The sequence below is a fragment of the Gopherus flavomarginatus genome, chromosome 2 (assembly GCF_025201925.1).
Source record: "Gopherus flavomarginatus isolate rGopFla2 chromosome 2, rGopFla2.mat.asm, whole genome shotgun sequence".
Taxonomy (NCBI): Eukaryota; Metazoa; Chordata; order Testudines; family Testudinidae; genus Gopherus; species Gopherus flavomarginatus.
In genome coordinates, this window is record NC_066618.1 from 47,415,315 (window position 1) to 47,432,975 (window position 17,661).

The window sequence follows — 17,661 nt, forward strand, 5'->3', positions numbered from 1 at the left end:
ACTTGTGAAACATTTCTGTCATCTCTCCATTTTGTTTAACAATTTTACTTGGATTTTAATAAGTTAACTTTGCAATCACTTATAAATATTGCAATTCTAAGTCTGTCTTTGTTTTCTATTGCAAAGTGGTATATGCCAGGAGGAAGTGTTTTATACATATATTTTTAATAGAACAATCCAAGTTCAAAGTGTGTGTATTGTAAAAACATTTTCCACACGATTATGTGGAAATATGTTATAGTTTAACAGGGGAATAGTTAATCTATGTAGAATTAGTGACTCAGGGAAATTGGTAACTATTCATAGAAGGACTTTGATAATGCACCTCAGAGTTTACTTGCCTTAAGCAATTGTTCAGATACATGTTTGCAATAGGTTGAATTCTGGACAGATTTCTTTAAGATGGTTTACAACAGCATTTGAAATGAATATATAACTTTATTTTTTTATTCTTTATTTTTTTTAGGATGTGCAACATGTTGCGGACTCATAAAATGAGTGGCTGAAAGGGAAAGGAAAATAGTGCCATTATTTACTAGAATAACAACATGGGAAATACTACCACCAAATTCCGCAAAGCACTTATAAATGGAGATGAAAATCTGGCCTGCCAAATATATGAGAGCAACCCTCAACTAAAAGAATCTCTTGATCCAAATACTTCTTATGGGGAACTCTATCAGCACAATACTCCATTACATTATGCTGCTAGGCATGGAATGAACCGAATACTAGGGTGAGTATTACTATGTGATTTGTTAACATATTTAATAGTTGCTCTCGCAAATGAAAGAAGTTTAGATAGATTTATAAATCTTACTTTGTGGGTAGGTCATTGGTGAACATTTTAATTTGTATTTATTTTGTGTATAAATTTTAAAATGTTCAGATTATAATAAAATATGCAAAATAACCTGTTGTGACAAATTTATATGATAAAGAACGTGTTTTTTATACTTGGGAAATGTTTAGTTTTAACTGATCTTTATTTTTTTTCTTACATTTATTTCAGGCATAAAAGTGTGTTAGAATAAAAACAGCTTGCTTCCTGAGGTGTCTTATTACAAGCCTTTATTAAAAAAAAAAATTAAAAAAGCTTTTCTACACACTTAAAAATTAATTTTTTTAGTAGCCCTTTGTAACTCTGTACCCAACGTACTATCACCTTTATCTAAAATTTTCTGGTTTTTCTGATCATTCATTTGTGCTTTAAACATGCCTTCTGAAGTTGAATTTTTTACTTTACAGTTATCAGTTACTCTTTATGCCAAAGATGACCAGTGTAGCAAGAGCTTTTGTGATTCAGACTACAGTTGCATTTTTGATATATAGGCCTTTTAGTAGAAAGTGTATTAGTGTTTGTTGTCTAACTCCTTCTGTGTCCGCTTACAGAGTACTTTCCCTTTTTTGTTGTTGTTTAACAAATCAGGCTTCAAATTTTTTTTGTGTAAAATGTTTCTTTGGTTTGGAAAACTGATCTGTGTGCTACAGTACTTGGACTGATATCCATGTCTCATTGGACAAGATTCTCTTTCAGAGCATCTTTGTATCTCTCTCTTTGTCAGCCACTTAATTATTTACCTGCTAAAATTCACTATCCAATATTTTCTTTGGGAGCTCAGTTAAGATGTTATGAACATGGCTTAAATGCTGGTTGTGGAACCTCTTTCCAGACCCTCATTGTGTGAATAAGATGATAATGTAAAAAATGTAATGCTATATTGATATGTTCTGCAAGGAGCATCAGCTAATTTTACTGCAGATGGGGCAAATACATACACATATTCATATAAAGTTCAGACAGTTTGAATTTTTGCATTTTGTGTAATGATGATAAACACAGTATCCTACAATTAGTCCTGAGGGAATTCTACATCACTGTGCAATGCAGAATTTGCGCAGAATTTGATCTCTCTGTCCCCCCCTCCCTCCCCGCCCAATTTGGCATTGCAGAGTTGCTGGCCACTGTTGTCAGAAGCTACCGGTGTGGTGCTCTGCTCTCTCCTTGTTGGTATCACTCGGCTGCATGCGTGTGTTCCCTCTGTGTGCTGCCCCAGCTCTGCGCGGATAGCTGACGCAGCAGACCCGAAGAGAACCCCCAATGACCACAGAGACTAGTAAGGTACGAAGGCACGTCGGCCAGGTTTATTGCCGTATTGGACACAACGATAGTTCCCTCTAGATTGTTACTCTACGGGGCATACTACTAATATGTGCCCACGGTCAATGGACTCGGCTCAGTCAGTGGTGGGACTTTCCACTGCCCCCCCGGCTGGACAAAGACGTCGCCCCAAGGATGCATTCTTATACACAGGTACAAACAAGTTACACATCACTCCTGACGTATTGAGGTACAACCCTTCTGCATAGCAAGGTACAACCCCTCTATGTAGTAAGGTGCCGCCTCTCACCTTGTACATGTTGGTTCGATCAAAACAACTCTATCCATCATATTACCCTTTTGCCCCTGTCATTGGGATGGGTCAGTCTGTTCCTTGTTATCTGTGTGGAATGTGCAAGTATGTGAATGTTCTGATCTCTAGTGTTCAGTACCTTTTAGGTACGTATCTTCTTGCAGCATCAGCCCTTTCCTTGCCATCTTCTGTGAGCAGGGCCTGCCTCTGGCTCACAGCTTCACTTTGCTTTATATTAGCAAAGTCTTGGCCATTATTTTAGTTCAGGCCTCAGGCCTCATACCAGGCCTCTGATACCAAGGTTTACATCTTAGGGCCTCCTCTTACTACAGCTACCACTAGGGGTCGCTGGACCCAGTAGAGCCAAACATCCCTGCTTGCAGTATGCCTGTGAAGGAGGCACAGACGGATTGCAGTTCTCGGCATGCCCTTAATGAAAGAGGCGGTGTGTGGGCCATAGCCATGCAGTGAGTGAAGTGCCCATCCTGGTGGGAATGCAGGCCCTGTGGCTGTGCGCGCTCTGGCTGCCAGGCCTGATCCTCATTTGGCCAGCTGTTCTGGCTCTCACAAGGGTTGAGGGAGGGCGGGGATCACACCGCATCCCCCAGTGGGACTATAATGAAGCTGTGCAGAGTGGAGCCTGTAGCTGGGCTATGGGGGGAAGGGAGTGTGGATGTCTGGCTTCGCGTTGGGCTCTTAGTGAAGGGAAAACAGGGCGGGAGTCTGGGCCAAAGGGAGCCCAGCGCAGCTCCCTCCAGCACCCAACAAAACCCCCCTCTAGCACCTTCACAGATTATCCCAGGAGTAGAGAGAAGGTATCTTTGTTGTTGTCTGTATTGTTATAGACATACTTGCTGATTGGTGTTTTGAAATAAATTACGAAAATAATTGAACCGGGCATGATTATATTGTGTTATTTTGACAAATAAAATATGCAGAATTTTGCAGAATTCTAAAATATTGTGCACAGAATTTTTAATTTTCTGGTGCAGAATTCCCCCGAGGAATATAGCAATGGAACAAAATTATCACTATCAGTATGGAAAGAGTTGAGTATTTGTGTGTAACTTGTAATAAGGAATTGCGAAATCATAAGTACACTGCAATTTGTATTTAAAAGAAAAGTATTATAATGCCAAACCTATGAATTATAAGAGTCTACTAGACTTGTTGGAGCAGTAAAATCCACTCCAGCAACACTGAATAAAGTCACTCTGGCATTGTGAAAAGAATCTGACACCTTTTATGAGCACTGAGTTTACTAAAAATTATATTAAAAACATTGTTCTAGCTATACTGTCAAACTTTTGATTATACAAACCCTAGTTCTGGATAACTTGACGGTCAGACAAGTTTTGAGTGAAATGTTGATCCTGGGAAGTTTACCACTGAATTGGTGCTTTAGTGCCTTAAAACTTAGAGATTCCCAACTGTGGAGCTCTTGATGGTTCTGCAGTTCTATCTACTTAAGCATAGCTTAATGTTGCAGAGCTTGAATAGTTTTTTATTCTTTTATTTATTTTTATTGTGGTAGTACATAGGAGCCCTAGTCATGGATGAAGGGTCCTGTACAAAGACATAACAAAAAGAAAGTCCCAGCCTCAAAGAGCCTACAGTCTGTCTTTTAAGATGGCGCTGATCCTGCCACCAGTTAGTTTGAGCCTGTCATAACTGTAAAGGGAAGGGTAACAACCCTCCTGTATACAATACTATAAAATCCTTTTACCAGTAAAAGAGTTAAGGAGCTCAGGTAACTTGGCTGACACCTGACCCAAAGGACCAATAAGGGGACAAGATGCTTTCAAATCTTGTGGGGGAAGGGGGAAGGCTTTTGTTTGTGCTCTTTGTTTTTGGTGGTGTTCGCTCTTGGGACTAAGAGGGACTGGACATCAATCCATATTCTCCAAATCTTTCTGAACAAGTCTCTCATATTTCAAACTTGTAAGTAATAGCCAGGCAAGGCATATTAGTGTCTTTGTTTTCTCAACTTGTGAATGTTACCTTTGCTAGAGGGAGGTTTATCCCTGTTTTGTTGTAACTCTGAAACTAAGGCTAGAGGGGTGTCCTCTGGGCTCTTTGAATCTGATTACCCTGTAAAGTTGTTTTCCATCCTGATTTTACAGAGATGATTTTTACCTTTTCTTTTTAATAAAATCCTTCTTTTACAAACCTAACTAATTATTTCCATTGTCCAAAGACCTGGGAGTTTGGGTCTTTGATCACTTTGTAACCAATTGGTTAGGATGATATTCTGAATCCTCCCCAGGAAAGGGAATGTAAGGGCTTGGGGGGATATTTTGGGGGAAGAGGAACTCCAAGTGGTCCTTTCCTGTTTCTTGTTAAATCACTTGGTGGTGGCAGCATACCAGGTTTTAACCTAAGCCAGTAGAAATAAGCTTTGGGGGCTTTCATGCAGGTCCCCACATCTGTACCCTAGAGTTCAGAGTGGGGAAAGAACCCTGACAGAGCCCCTTAAATAGTTGAAGGCTTCATCTACACCCCCGTCCCCCCATAATACTTTAGATAATTTGGGGTTATACTCCGGATACAATTGTCCTCCTGATATATCCTGTTTTAATTCGGATAATAATTTTTCTTTAATAAGAGCTTTTAATATTGATTTATAGACCTTTATGTCAAACAGACAAAATACAGACCAACAAATAAGACAAGGTGTTTGAAATGCCTGTGCCTGTCTACGCTAGAACTTGCACCAATGGTAGCACCAGTGATGCAGGGCCTGTTGTACACCAAAAGTGAGAGGTTTACAAAAAAAAAATGAGTATAGGTACTACCAAATTGAACTGTGCACTGTTGAGCTGCCCAGCATGGGGAAAACATACAGACTTCAATGAACAAAGGCAAAAAGTTACCTTTTTTTTAGGTAGAGGGACTACTAAAGGTTCTACTTACACCCTGATGAGCTGACTGACCTTGGGCATCAAATGGCAGGTAGCCCTTGCATTCAAATCTCAATTTAGCTGAAATCCCCTGCAACAGTCTAAAGACATAACCTTATTTGGATAATCAGTGATTTTGGATAAATGAGGTTTGATGATATGAGGTCCTGCCTATTTTGAGCTGCTGTTGTTTATTAATTTTACATGTTTTGCACCACTGGTGTTAGCGTTGGTGTAAATCCTACTGTAGATAAGCACAGGCATTTCAAACACTTTGTCTTCTACACCTGCTCTGAGCATAGTTAGACAACATAGGGTGCATACACTGTAGTTGTGTGTCCAATTTTGGCTTGCTGGCGCAAGCCTCCACTGGTGCAGCAATATCCACACTGCTATTTTTAGCATGCTAGCTCAAGCCCCAGTAGCACAAATCAATCTATTCAGGATGCGAGTCTCTTTCTCAGCTGCAGTGTAGACAAGTGTTTAAAATGCCAGTGGCCATTTTCTGCAGAAGCATTCCCATGATTGTTAATACTAGAGCAACAGCAACAGGAGGAGAATACCCAGCAAACCTGAGTGTAGACAAATTTTGCCAAATCAGTGAGCCTTGGAGAAATTAGCCAGTAGTCCTTTAACTGTGCAAGTCTCTATTGCATGTTTTAAAGTTGCCACTCAGGGACAGGAGACTTCCTAATTTGCAGAGCAGGCACCTTAATTATCTGAAGATTTTGGATGCCCCATGAGATCATCAGATAATTGAGAGAATGGGGGCATAGCAAGTGGTTCCATACACTTTTTTTGTTGCCCCAACTACCAGGGCATAATTTAGAACTGTGAAAATGCTCTGAAGTTGCATTGGAGGACAAACCAGTGTCAGGACAGGCCATGATTGGGGGCATGAATGTGCCTAAAGATAACAATAGTTTATACCTGCTCTCAGAATTTTTGCTGAGTGTAATTCTGGCCCATAGATTTTTGATCATATACTCTGTTTTTAAATTCTTCCACACTAAGTTATGTTGATATAGGAAGTACTTTTCCCGTGTGTGTGCGTGCGTGTGTATGCACGTGTGTGTGTGCGTGCGAGAGAGAGTGAGTGTGAATTTGGCTTGCTCTGAGGAGGAAATGTTCTTTTTGCAGTTAGTAATAGAAGTAAGTATTATTTTATAAGAAAATTACGGTAAGTCAGTTATTTAAAGAGTTATGAAGATAAGTGTTCAAATTTTAGACTTTGATTTGTTTGTCTGTCCCCTCGTCCAGGGGCTAATAGGTGGTTCTTCCCCATACTCATAGAATGCATGAAGAGTTACTGCCACAGTAGAAATTCTGTCGTCACTGCCTTGGCAGCAAGTTGAATGGAGAATTAAAGACAAATCTGTACATACTGTTTAATGTGTTTTTGTTTCTGCTAGATACTCTAATAAAACAATCATTTTCTGGTTTTATTTTTGTACCAAAAATGTATCCTATTATAGGATAGGTTATATTAAAATAGATGGATCTAAGAAAAATCCTGAAAAAAAGAAAAGCATATAAGAGAAAAGGGCATTCTAAAAATTAGAGCATATTAGTGTAGTAGTCAGGATTATATACCTTAGACTCACTGCTTTAAATTGATGAGTCTGCCTACCATTGTGACTGCTTTAGTGTGCCATCACATGAAGTACCATTTTTATTGAATTTAAAAAAAATTCTTGGACTGGTACAATATCTGCCAGTCATTCCCAGGATCCGCTTAATGATATGGTACGATATGTGACATTAGTGAGTCCATTACTGGATACTGTGTCCAGTTTTGCAGTCATTGCTTCAGAAAGGATGCTGATAAATTGTAAAGGATTCAGAAAATAGCTACAAAGATGATTTAGGATCTCCAAAACATGCCTTGTAGTGAGAGACTTAACTGTATTTTACTTAGTTTATCCAAGAGAAGATTAAGGGGTGATTTGATAATAGTCAGCAAGCACCCACAGCAGTGGTGGGCAACCTGCAACTCCCATTGGCTGGGAATGGCAAACTGCAGCCACTGGAAGCTGCGAGTGGCTGTGCCTGCGGATGGTCAGTGTAAACAAACTGTCTTGTGGTCTGCCAGTGGATTACGCTGATGGGCTGCGGGTTGCCCACCACTGACCTGCAGGGAAAAAGATTTCTGATTGTTGGCAGTTCTTTAATTTAGAAGAAAAAGGCAATGGTTAGAAACTAGATAAATTCAGGCTGGAAATAATGGGAAAAATTTTAACAGTGAGGATAAGTAACCATTGCAACTTTGGAAGTTGTGGAGAATCCACCAAACCATCTTTAAATCAAGTCTGGATCTTTTTCTAAAAGGTACACTGTAGTTTAAACAGAAGTTAATGGTTTGATGCAGGAATTATTGGATGAGGTTCTTTGGCTTGTGTTATACAGGAGGTCAAACTAGATCATCATAATGGTCCCTTCTGGTCTTAAAATACATGAATTTGGGGAGACTGAACTAATAGGACTTCTCTTTGCCACCTAATTTGCTGTTTTTTCCTCATTCTGTTTGGCCTGTGTTTAGTTGTCAACTTAAAGTACTTATAAATAACTCCACTATTCCAGCCTGATGTATAGTAGAGGATGAAATTTACAGGAGGTTTGTTTCGCTGTAGTGTCATGGTATTCATTGTAGGCCCTATTAAGAGAGCCATGTGACCATCAGAAACAAGTGTTAACATTCTGTTCTCTGCCTTCCCCATCCCCTTTAAATTGTGTGGAGCTGTTTGATGTCTGCATGAGAGAGCACTACCATCCTGAAAATAATTGTGGATGTGTGGAACAAATATGTTGCAACGTCCCATTACATTTTGATGATTCTTTTATTTTATAACATGTCATAGCCATTTTTGAATTTGGATCTCTGAAGGGTAAGTCTCCATTGCCACGTTCATACTTTTAAAAGCTTAGATTTCTTTCCTGAAAAAGGTTGAGTAGGCTCCACCAAAACAAAAAAAAAGCCTTTTTGGTATTGCTGCTCAGCATGATGCTCAATATATGGACATTATAGTTCATTATCAAATAAATTTTTACTTAAAAAGCAACTAGTAGGAGGAGTAGAAAAGTAATCTCTCCTCAAACAAGGATCCAGAGGCTTGTTCCTGATTTAATTCCTTTTTGCTTCTATCTGAAATAGGATTAGAATTTAAATGCCAGTTTTGCCATGCCTAAATCAGTTGACTAACAGTGATTGTGCTGACCTCACAATTAATAGATCTCGACAAGGTGAGTTTCCTTAATTCTTCTAGAATATTCAGAAAATCAACTACAAATGAAGAAACCTAGAATACCTCTGCAGATGTCACAAAAGACCTTTTCTGTTTGTGCACTATCTACATTGTTTGTGCACTACTGTAAAATGAGCTTCTGAGAGTCAAACTGAAAGGCTGATTTGAGATGCTTTTTAGCACCCAGATATTCAGCCAGACTTCTTACTTTGCATGTAGAATTGTCTGCCTGGCCTTTTGTGCACAGTGAATTCTGGATGTAATACCTATAATTGGAACACATGATTTCTAAACACACATTGTCAATGATATAACCTGCTACAAATATTTAAGCCTTTAGGTGCAGTTGTTTTCTGGTGCAAAATTTCTCCCACAGAAATGGAGTTCCACTGCATAAAATCTGGCCCTTAATATATATGAGCTTTTAATCTTGGTAAGAGTATGCTGGTTGACCGTACTTGGAGAGCGGACTTTGCCAATTTCTATTATTTCTCTAAGGCTGCAAATCATCTTTGAGGGGAGCACTATAAAGAAGTGTAGCCTTTTCTATCTAAAAATTAGTCTGGTTTAGAAGGAATTGGACTTTAGTCCTGGTCGACACTGGGGTGGGGGGAGTATCGATGTATGATACGCAACTTCAGCTATGGGAATAGCCTAGCTGAAGTCGACGTATCTTATTTCGACCTTCCTCCCGTCCTCACGGTGCAGGATCAACAGCTGCGGCTCCCCCAGCAACTCTGCTACCTCCACTTGCCCTGGTGGAATTCTGGAGTTGATGGGCACGCGTTCGGAGATCGATATATCGTGTCTAGACGAGACTCGATAAATTGATCCCCGATAGATCGATCACTGCCCGCCGATCCGGCGGGTCATCTGGATGTACCCTTAGTATATGCCTGCATATCAAATAAATTGTAAAAAAGGAAAAAGTAGTTTTCCCCAAGTCCATTTTTATAGGAAGGGTAGGTACTGGAAATTGTGAAGATGAGAGAATCCTCTGAACATTGAAATGTTTTTTCATTTACTGCTGGGAAATAATCACCAAAAATAAATGCATTTTAGGTAATTTGTATTTGAAGATCTTTTCAATTACTGGAGGTCCATACTATGTTCATCATGTGGTATATTTTTGCTTTGATTGTTTTTTTGAAAAATAGACATGTATAATCATGCTAACTTCTGCGTCTGTTTCAGTATATTGGTATTTCGTCTATGTATCATGTCTATTAAAATTTCTCATAGACCCCTATGCTTCGTAGTACAGGCAAGTCTTATCATACGTGGGGGTTCCATTCTGTGGTTATCGCTTAAAGCGAAAACCGCATATACTGAAAATTATATCCCCAAGCCCTTTAAATCCTGTCCACAGCTCCAGCGGCCGGGCCAGGGTGTCATTTAAAGGGCTTCTCCGGGCTCCCGCCGCCGTGGGGAGCCCAGAGGAGCCCTTTAAATGCCGCATCGGCCCCACCGCCGGAGCTGCAGGCAGGATTTAAAGGGTTCTGCCGGGCTTCCCACCGCTGCAGGGAGCCCGGAGGAGCCCTTTAAATGCTGGCCCGCAGCTTTGGCAGCCAGAGCTGCGGGCAGGATTTAAAAGGCTCTGCTGGGCGTCCCGCCGCTGCAGGGAGCCCGGAGAAGCCCTTTAAATGCTGGTCCGCAACTTTGACAGCCAGAGCTGCAGGCGGGATTTAAAGGGCTCCACCGGGCTTCCCGCCACCACGGGGAGCCTGGAGAAGCCCTTTAAATGCTGGCCTGCAGCTTTGGCAGCAGGAGCGGAGGGTGGGATTTAAAGGGCTCTGCCGGGCTTCCCGCTGTGGTGGGGAGGCCGGAAGAGCCCTTTAAATCCTGCCCACAGCTTTGGCAGTTAGCATTTAAAGGGCCTGGAGCTCCACGGTGGCTGGAGCCTCGGGCCCTTTAGTTCGCACCTGGGGCTACCAGCCACCTCTGCAGCTGAGAGCCCCCTGGGTAATTTAAAGCCCCTGGAACTCCCAGCCACAGCTGGTGCCCCAGGACCTTTAAATCTTGAGGCCACTTCTCTTCCTCTTGAGGCCACGCTTCCCCGGACTCCGGCCCTTCAGTGTAAAGCTGAAATCGTGCATGTTAAATGCGCATAAGTTGCGACAGACCTGTATCTTGTGCATATATGTCATCTTTTCACTCTCCTGCATTCCAAGCTCTATTGCTTGATATTTCCTGTGAGAGGAGTAGTTATTGTATTACTATTAATACATATCTGCTGAATAATGGAAAATTATTTCTGAACACTTAAGAAACCACTATGTTAACCATCTTGAGAACACTATATTCAGCTACCAGAATAAAAGGGGTAGACTCCCTTCTCCAAACAAACACAGCAAGACAGCATTAAGTATTTCAATGAGTAGAACATGTTAATCTTGATCAAATTCAGAGACAAGGTTCAGTGTCTGTAAAATGAGAAAAATCATGGAGCTTATAAAGACATCTAAGGGAGAGGATGGTATGGATGTGAAATGGATTAGCAAAAATAGTATGCGCCAGAAAAATTACTATTAAACCAGTGGGTCACATTAGGAATTATATGGCACTGAAATACTCATAAGAACATAAGAACAGCCGTACCGGGTCAGACCAAAAGTCCATCTAGCCCAGTTTCTGTCTACCGACAGTGGCCAATGCCAGGTGCCTCAGAGGAAGTGAACCTAACAGGCAATGATCAAGTGATCTCTCTCCTGCCATCCATCTCCATCCTCTGAGAAACAGAGGCTAGGGACACCATTCCTTACCCAGCCTGGCTAATAGCTGTTTATGGACTTAACCACTATGAATTTATCCAGTTCTCTTTTAAACACTGTTATAGTCCTAGCCTTCACAACCTCCTCAGGTAAGGAGTTCCACAAGCTGACTGTGCGCTGCGTGAAGAAGAACTTCATTTTATTTGTTTTAAACCTGCTGCCTATTAGTTTCATTTGGTGACCCCGTTCTTGTATTATGGGAATAAGTAAATAACTTTTCCTTATCCACTTTCTCCACGTTACTCGTGATTTTGTATACCTCTATCATAGCCTCCCTTAGTCTCCTCTTTTCCAAGCTGATGAGTCCTAGCCTCTTTAATCTTTCCTCATATGGGACCCTCTCCAAACCCCTAATCATTTGTTGTCCTTTTCTGAACCTTTTCTAGTGCCAGGTTGGCTTAGCAATATTTACAGACTGTGCTCTATTTTTAAAAATAAATAACAGTCAATTATCTAAGTTTCTCAAACAATATTAAAATTTCAAACATGACAAGGATCTGGATTTTCCAGTCTATTAAGGACACTTTGCACTGTATAAGTGGCACCAAGTGGCTTTAAAAAGCTAAAATCATAAAATAAAATAAATCTAGCTCCCTTGACTATAATACAGTAAAGGATACTCAGCCAGCTAGAATGCTTAACTGATTTAAAATTCCACACTTAGAACTACATGTAAAACTGTCTTGAGCAAGCATTGTTGCATTTTTAACATATAGACTTGAAATGGTGAGGAAGAGTTGAACTAAGACATCTATATTTTTGTTTTAGTTTAAAAGTGAAGCCAATACCTATTTGTAAACTGCTTTATAATATAATTATAGGACTTCTGAAGAAGCTTCTAGCTGAGTAATGAGTGAGGTGCTTTTATTTTCAGATGTCTGGAAAGAGAACAGTTCAGCATAATCCTTTACTCACTATCTGGAAAATTCTCACAAACTGTCAGTTAAAATGAGAGATGGAAGTGGGATTGGCTCCATGATGGAATTGGACACATTTTCTCCAAACTGTTGGTTGTAGAAGTTTGTTCTTTTTTCATGGAGTTTTTTGTTTTTGCTTTGAGCTGTTTCCCTGATGGAATAGCAATATGTCAAAGGACAAAAAAATAGTAGTATGGGAACACTTTCCCTGCATCAGCTTGGTTCATTCTATAGACTCTCTGTCCTAAATCTGCTCCAGTGTTGTACTGTATCTTGATCAAGTTTAATGCTCTTTGGACAGAGTTTCATACACAGGACTTAGAACATGATATATTTGGGACAAAACAGCTCTCATAAATGCACTTATTACATGTTTAATTGCATCACTTGAAATTAATAACCCCACTAAGTACAGACCAGCGCCCTGAATCCTTTGTATATCTGCTCTACTTTTTAACAACATAAGTATTAACTAAATTCTGTTGTCTCTATCTGTGTTTTATTTGGTGTGAAGTACACACTGTTATTCTCAAACTTACAGGAGTTCAATAGTTGCTCCATTAAGTAGGTAAACAAGTATTTCGTCAAATTTAAATCCAGATTTGACTAGCTCCTTCTGTGGGTTCAGTGGTCAGGAAGTCAGGTTGGAGTACATGGAAAGTAAGATTGTGCAGGTAATGGTAACTCTAGAAAAGCACATTGGTAAACTAAATAGCAGAAAAAGACCCCAAAGATTTTTACCAAGGAATGAAAGATCCTACATTAAAAAGATTCAATTCTTGGGAAAAGTCAAGTCAGTGTTTGTAACTTGAGGCTACTTAGCTTGATAAATATTGAAGAGGATTCTGACATACAATAGAACCTCAGAGTTAGGAATACCTTGGGAATGGACATTGTTTGTAATTCTGAAACGTTTGTAACTCTGAGGGAAATGTTATGGTTGCTCTTTCAAAAGTTTACAACTGAACATTGACTTAATACAGCTTTGAAACTTTACTATGAAGAAAAATATTGCTTTTAACCATCTTAATTCAAATAAAACTAGCACAAACAGTTTCTTTATCTTGCCAATTTTATTTTAAAGCTTTCCCTTTATTTTTTTAGTAGTGTACATTTAACTCAATACTGTACTGTATTTGCTTTTCCTTCCTTCCTTTCTGTGTGGTTGACCGGTCAGTTTGTAATACTAGTGTTCATAACTCTGAGGTTCTACTGTAATTACATTTTAGGGGAAGAAGTCTCCCTGAATATATATCCACAGATGTGAAGGAGGACAGTGTCTGAAACAAGTGAGTGAATGACAAAAGTAGTGGTTATAGGTTAAGAAATTCTTTCAATAAAATGGGATCTAATGCTTCGGTATCAAGAGGATTCAGGAAACTAGCTTGCAGTTAATTCAATTATTAATTGCAAGTAATGAAATTTAGACAATAAATGACACCCATTTGGTCCATAATATCCAGGGCTAGCTTTTCAAAGAAGCCTCTAAGTCTAAAATCTCAGATTTGCATGTCCTAACATTAGCACTCAAATAAAAGTGGCCTTATTTTCAGAGATGTTGAACACCTACGACTCCCATTGGATGTGAGTGGAATTTAATGCAGTTCTGAAGCCACGTGCTTCTGAACCAGATGAAACTTGAAACTGGTTATTGGTTATATATAGTTGAATGAAACTTGTACGTTTATAGCTTAACTGATAGGTATACGCTAAACTGAAACTTGAATCTGGTTATGTAGTTAAATGGTTTGGGAATACTTTTGACTGGATTAAATTAATTTTTTATTTTATATATTGCCATGTAAGAGCATATGCAGTCTTTGTAAACTGCAGCTTTCAATTAGTGGTATGGAGTTCCTTTTTTAAGCAGTGATTTGATACTTTTGAGTAGTATACATATAAGGTACTTAAAGATCTTTGCGCAGATTCTCCTCTCTGGCTGATCTGCACTTGAATGTTGAGGGGAGGTGAATCTGCAGGAAGCCAGTTGCAGCTCTTAGATTCAGAGCCACCAAGGCCAGACACGAGTTAGAACTACACAGGGCAGCTCTAATTTTAGGCTGCTGGCATCCTCAGGGAGTTTATACTAGAGGAGGACCATACATAGTGGCACTTCACTCCACTGCATCTCCTTCCTGTCCGGCACACACACTGTCCCCAGAATGTCCTGATGTACCTGTCATGCTACCTAGAGTGGCATGTGACCATGAGTGCCTACTTCAGGGTAGACACTCCAAACTGGTGATATGTTCTATAATTAGATTTCACAAACCCAGTACTAAATGTGAACTCCCAAAGTACTACAGTAGTCTTATAATAGTCAGGGACAGTCCCTTTAGACAGGCAAGCTGGACTGTGATAAACGGTCACACCAAAAATCTCTCACATTCCAGGTTACTCCCAGTCCCAAGAGACCTGTCTCTCACGCAGATCAGGTTGCATCCTAGATCTCACACCAAAGACAGTGCTGGTAGCCAATTCTATAGTAAATTAACTAAAGGTTTATTAGTTAAGAAAAGAAATGAGTTATTGAGATGTTAAATCTGGTAAAATATATATATATACAGGTAAATCAAGGTCCATAATTCCAAATGGTAGCAGTGATGTGGTAATCTGCCAATTTCCCAAAAGTCTCTCGAGGCTGCCTGGAATCTTCTCACTTTTTATTCTGTCCTGTTAGAATCCAAAGAGTCCAGAGATGAAGGATCTTTTCCTGAATCTACATTTACAACTTTTTTGTCTCAAAAAAACAAACCGATAGGGTTAGTACCCATGTGGGCTCTTTCTTTGATTGGGAGAGAGAGAGGAGCACATTTAGAGGCTTTGGTCTCCGATTATCTGGCAGAATGACCATATGCTTCCAAATATGCAGGAATTAATCTTTTCTTGTTGGAGTTCTTCATTTGCATTACTTAAGGCTTCTTTCTTGTTTGATGGGTTATTTTTGTTACAATATAAATGTTTGTTATTGCATTATAACAGGATACAGATAAGTAGAAACAATACATGTACTATCCCATTAGTTTTCATGAAGTTTAAACACCAAGTACATTCTTGTACATTTAACAATCACTTGGATCTGTACTTATACGCAAGTGAATTGACTTGGTTTCCAGCTGAGAGTCTGACAGTTCTCAGCTGACACCTTTGGCATAAGCTGACACTGGATCAGCCAGTGTCGCACATCCTGTTATACCAAGAGTGGTAGGAACTGCTGGCATAGGAGGTGGAGCTGCCCTCAGCAGACTTAGAGTGGCTGGAGATGACAGAGGAATTCTCCTCTGATCTAAGTCCACTTCACACTAGTTACGCAATATGGCCTGGTTTCAGTTGTTTCAATTATTAATATTACTTGAAAAAACTAAAATAGCTGACATACTCAGGAAGAACCTCTTGCAGTAGCCAACTTTTATTTCTGCATCCTTATCTCTCCATGTCTCTTCTTTTTCTCCTCTTCCAAGTGGAGGACAAAGTAAGTGGGACTTGTATTTGTTTGGATCATTTTAAAATTTTGCTGAAATACTTGATCTTATTTTTGTGTTCAGCTGACTCAACGAGAATGTGTTTAAGATGTTTGAATTGCTTATATTTTTCTATTCCTTTCTGGCAAGCAAAGCTCTGAGTTGATGTATTCCTTTCTTTAAATGCTAAAATCAGTAAATAAAATGTAGAAATTACCTCCAGGATGCTAAGTTCAGTTTGGTAATCAATACATTGGTGTTTTGTTTGATCTGAAGCCAATTGCATTGATTTCCTACCCAGAAATGTAGCTGCCCCATTTATTTTAGTGGAATGTTTAGTCGGCCATAACTCGAGTTTTGACATTAGAGTAAGCAAGTTTGTCCAAACCGCCCCTCTCCCCCCCTTAAGTTACCAGCATTTTATTATGAAACTTTCAGTGGTCCAAAAAGCAGTCTCATTTGCTCTTTCCAGTCCTGAGTCTCATTTGCTCTTTCCAGTAAATAAACACAAAATTGTGTAAATTAGCATGTGGGGATAGATTTATTTTTTTGCAGGGGGAGGAGCAATTTTTTTTTTATTAGGCTAAAGGGACTAAAGAGAAGACGTGTGCCTTAAAACCTGTCCAGGGAAATTTGAGCAGATTCTTGTTCCATTCTTGTGGATTTCAGTGTTTTGAAGAGAAAATGGGACACTTTTTTTTTTTTTTAAACCGTGACTAGATCCAGTTAGTGAAGAAAGCATTTGGATGCCATCTACTCAATAATTTTCTGACAATATTGTTTCCAATCTTTTGCTGAGCCACTCAGCTTTGCCTTAATTGTGGATGGCTCTCATTTAGAGACTTCATTTCTGTATGTCAGGGGATGTGGCAATTTGCTGTGTATGATGTGCTGTGACTTTGGATGTTTTCAGTTTTACCAGGAAGCTTTCCAAGTAATGACAGACCTTTACACCTCTTTTCTCAAGCTCAATACTACTTTGTTAAATATCTTGTGAATACACAAGGTGAAGAACAACGACCAAAGTGCATTACTGTCAACTGTGATCTTTGGTCCTAGACTGAAGTGGAGGAAGCTTTGCTGGTGGAGATGTTGGGGATATTGAGGGAGATCAGCAGATCTGAGAAAGTCCTGTTGGACTATTTTCTTGATCAGAAGCGCAAAGGTTTCCATCTGGAAATGAGTTTTTCTTAGTGACAGATTTAGAACAGAGATCTACAGCACAGGGCACCTCATTTAGTAGCTGTGAAGAATCTGGAGGAGAAATAACTTTCTCTCTTTGAATGAACAGCAGGGATGACAATTTATAGGAAAAGTTTCAGTATGGATAAGAGGAAGGATGGGGGAAGTTCAACGAAAGGTGCTTTTAAAAAATTTTTCTCTAGTGTCCATCTTTCAGTGACAATACCAACCCACCTGGAGGTGAAAACATTGTTAGGCTTTTCATGCAAGAACAAAGTCTTGGGCTGGCAAATGTGTTTACTGTCTGGCTGAGAAGCCTCCACAAGAGAGTGTTGGTCAACTAATTAGTATTTACTAGGGAAGTATGTGCTGCTTCCATATGAATTGAAAAGATGATGGTTCAGGTGAATCTGCCTAGTGTGAAATTTCCTGTTGTTTCAAATAAGAACGTAATTCCTCCGTGACTTCCTGAAGAATGTATATTGCAGCATTTTCTTCTTGAGTTCTGATAAATCTTTCAGACATTTTACTAGGGCATCTCCGAGCAAATTAATAACATAAAAGGGAATTTCAGTGAGATTGCCAGTGTGTTGCATAAGAAAGATATGACCAAAAATGTGTTAACATCACAAGCAGTATTGCACAGATAGGGTAAGACCATCTTGGCCAATTTCATTCACACACACACACACACACACACACACACCCTCCTTGATTCCTTTTCCCGCTATCTTGGTGACTAACTCTTCTGGGGCTTATATGAGTGGTGGGTTG

At 39.6% G+C, this 17,661-nt stretch overlaps 1 protein-coding gene across 9 annotated transcripts in view; it reads left to right on the forward strand.

Moving 5' to 3' along the window:
• The window catches only part of ANKIB1 (ankyrin repeat and IBR domain containing 1), a 168,192-nt gene that overhangs the window by 37,287 nt on the left and 113,244 nt on the right, over window positions 1–17,661 (forward strand). For 6 of the 9 annotated variants that reach the window (XM_050939504.1, XM_050939502.1, XM_050939505.1 and 3 more), the window contains exon 2: window positions 467–736. In XM_050939504.1, coding sequence (XP_050795461.1) covers window positions 549–736 — 188 coding nt within the window. In that variant the 5' untranslated portion in view covers window positions 467–548. Of the gene's footprint in view, window positions 1–466; window positions 737–13,473; window positions 13,534–17,661 lie in introns of those variants that run through there. The other 3 variants (XM_050939509.1, XM_050939512.1, XM_050939508.1) reach the window with 3 other exon arrangements.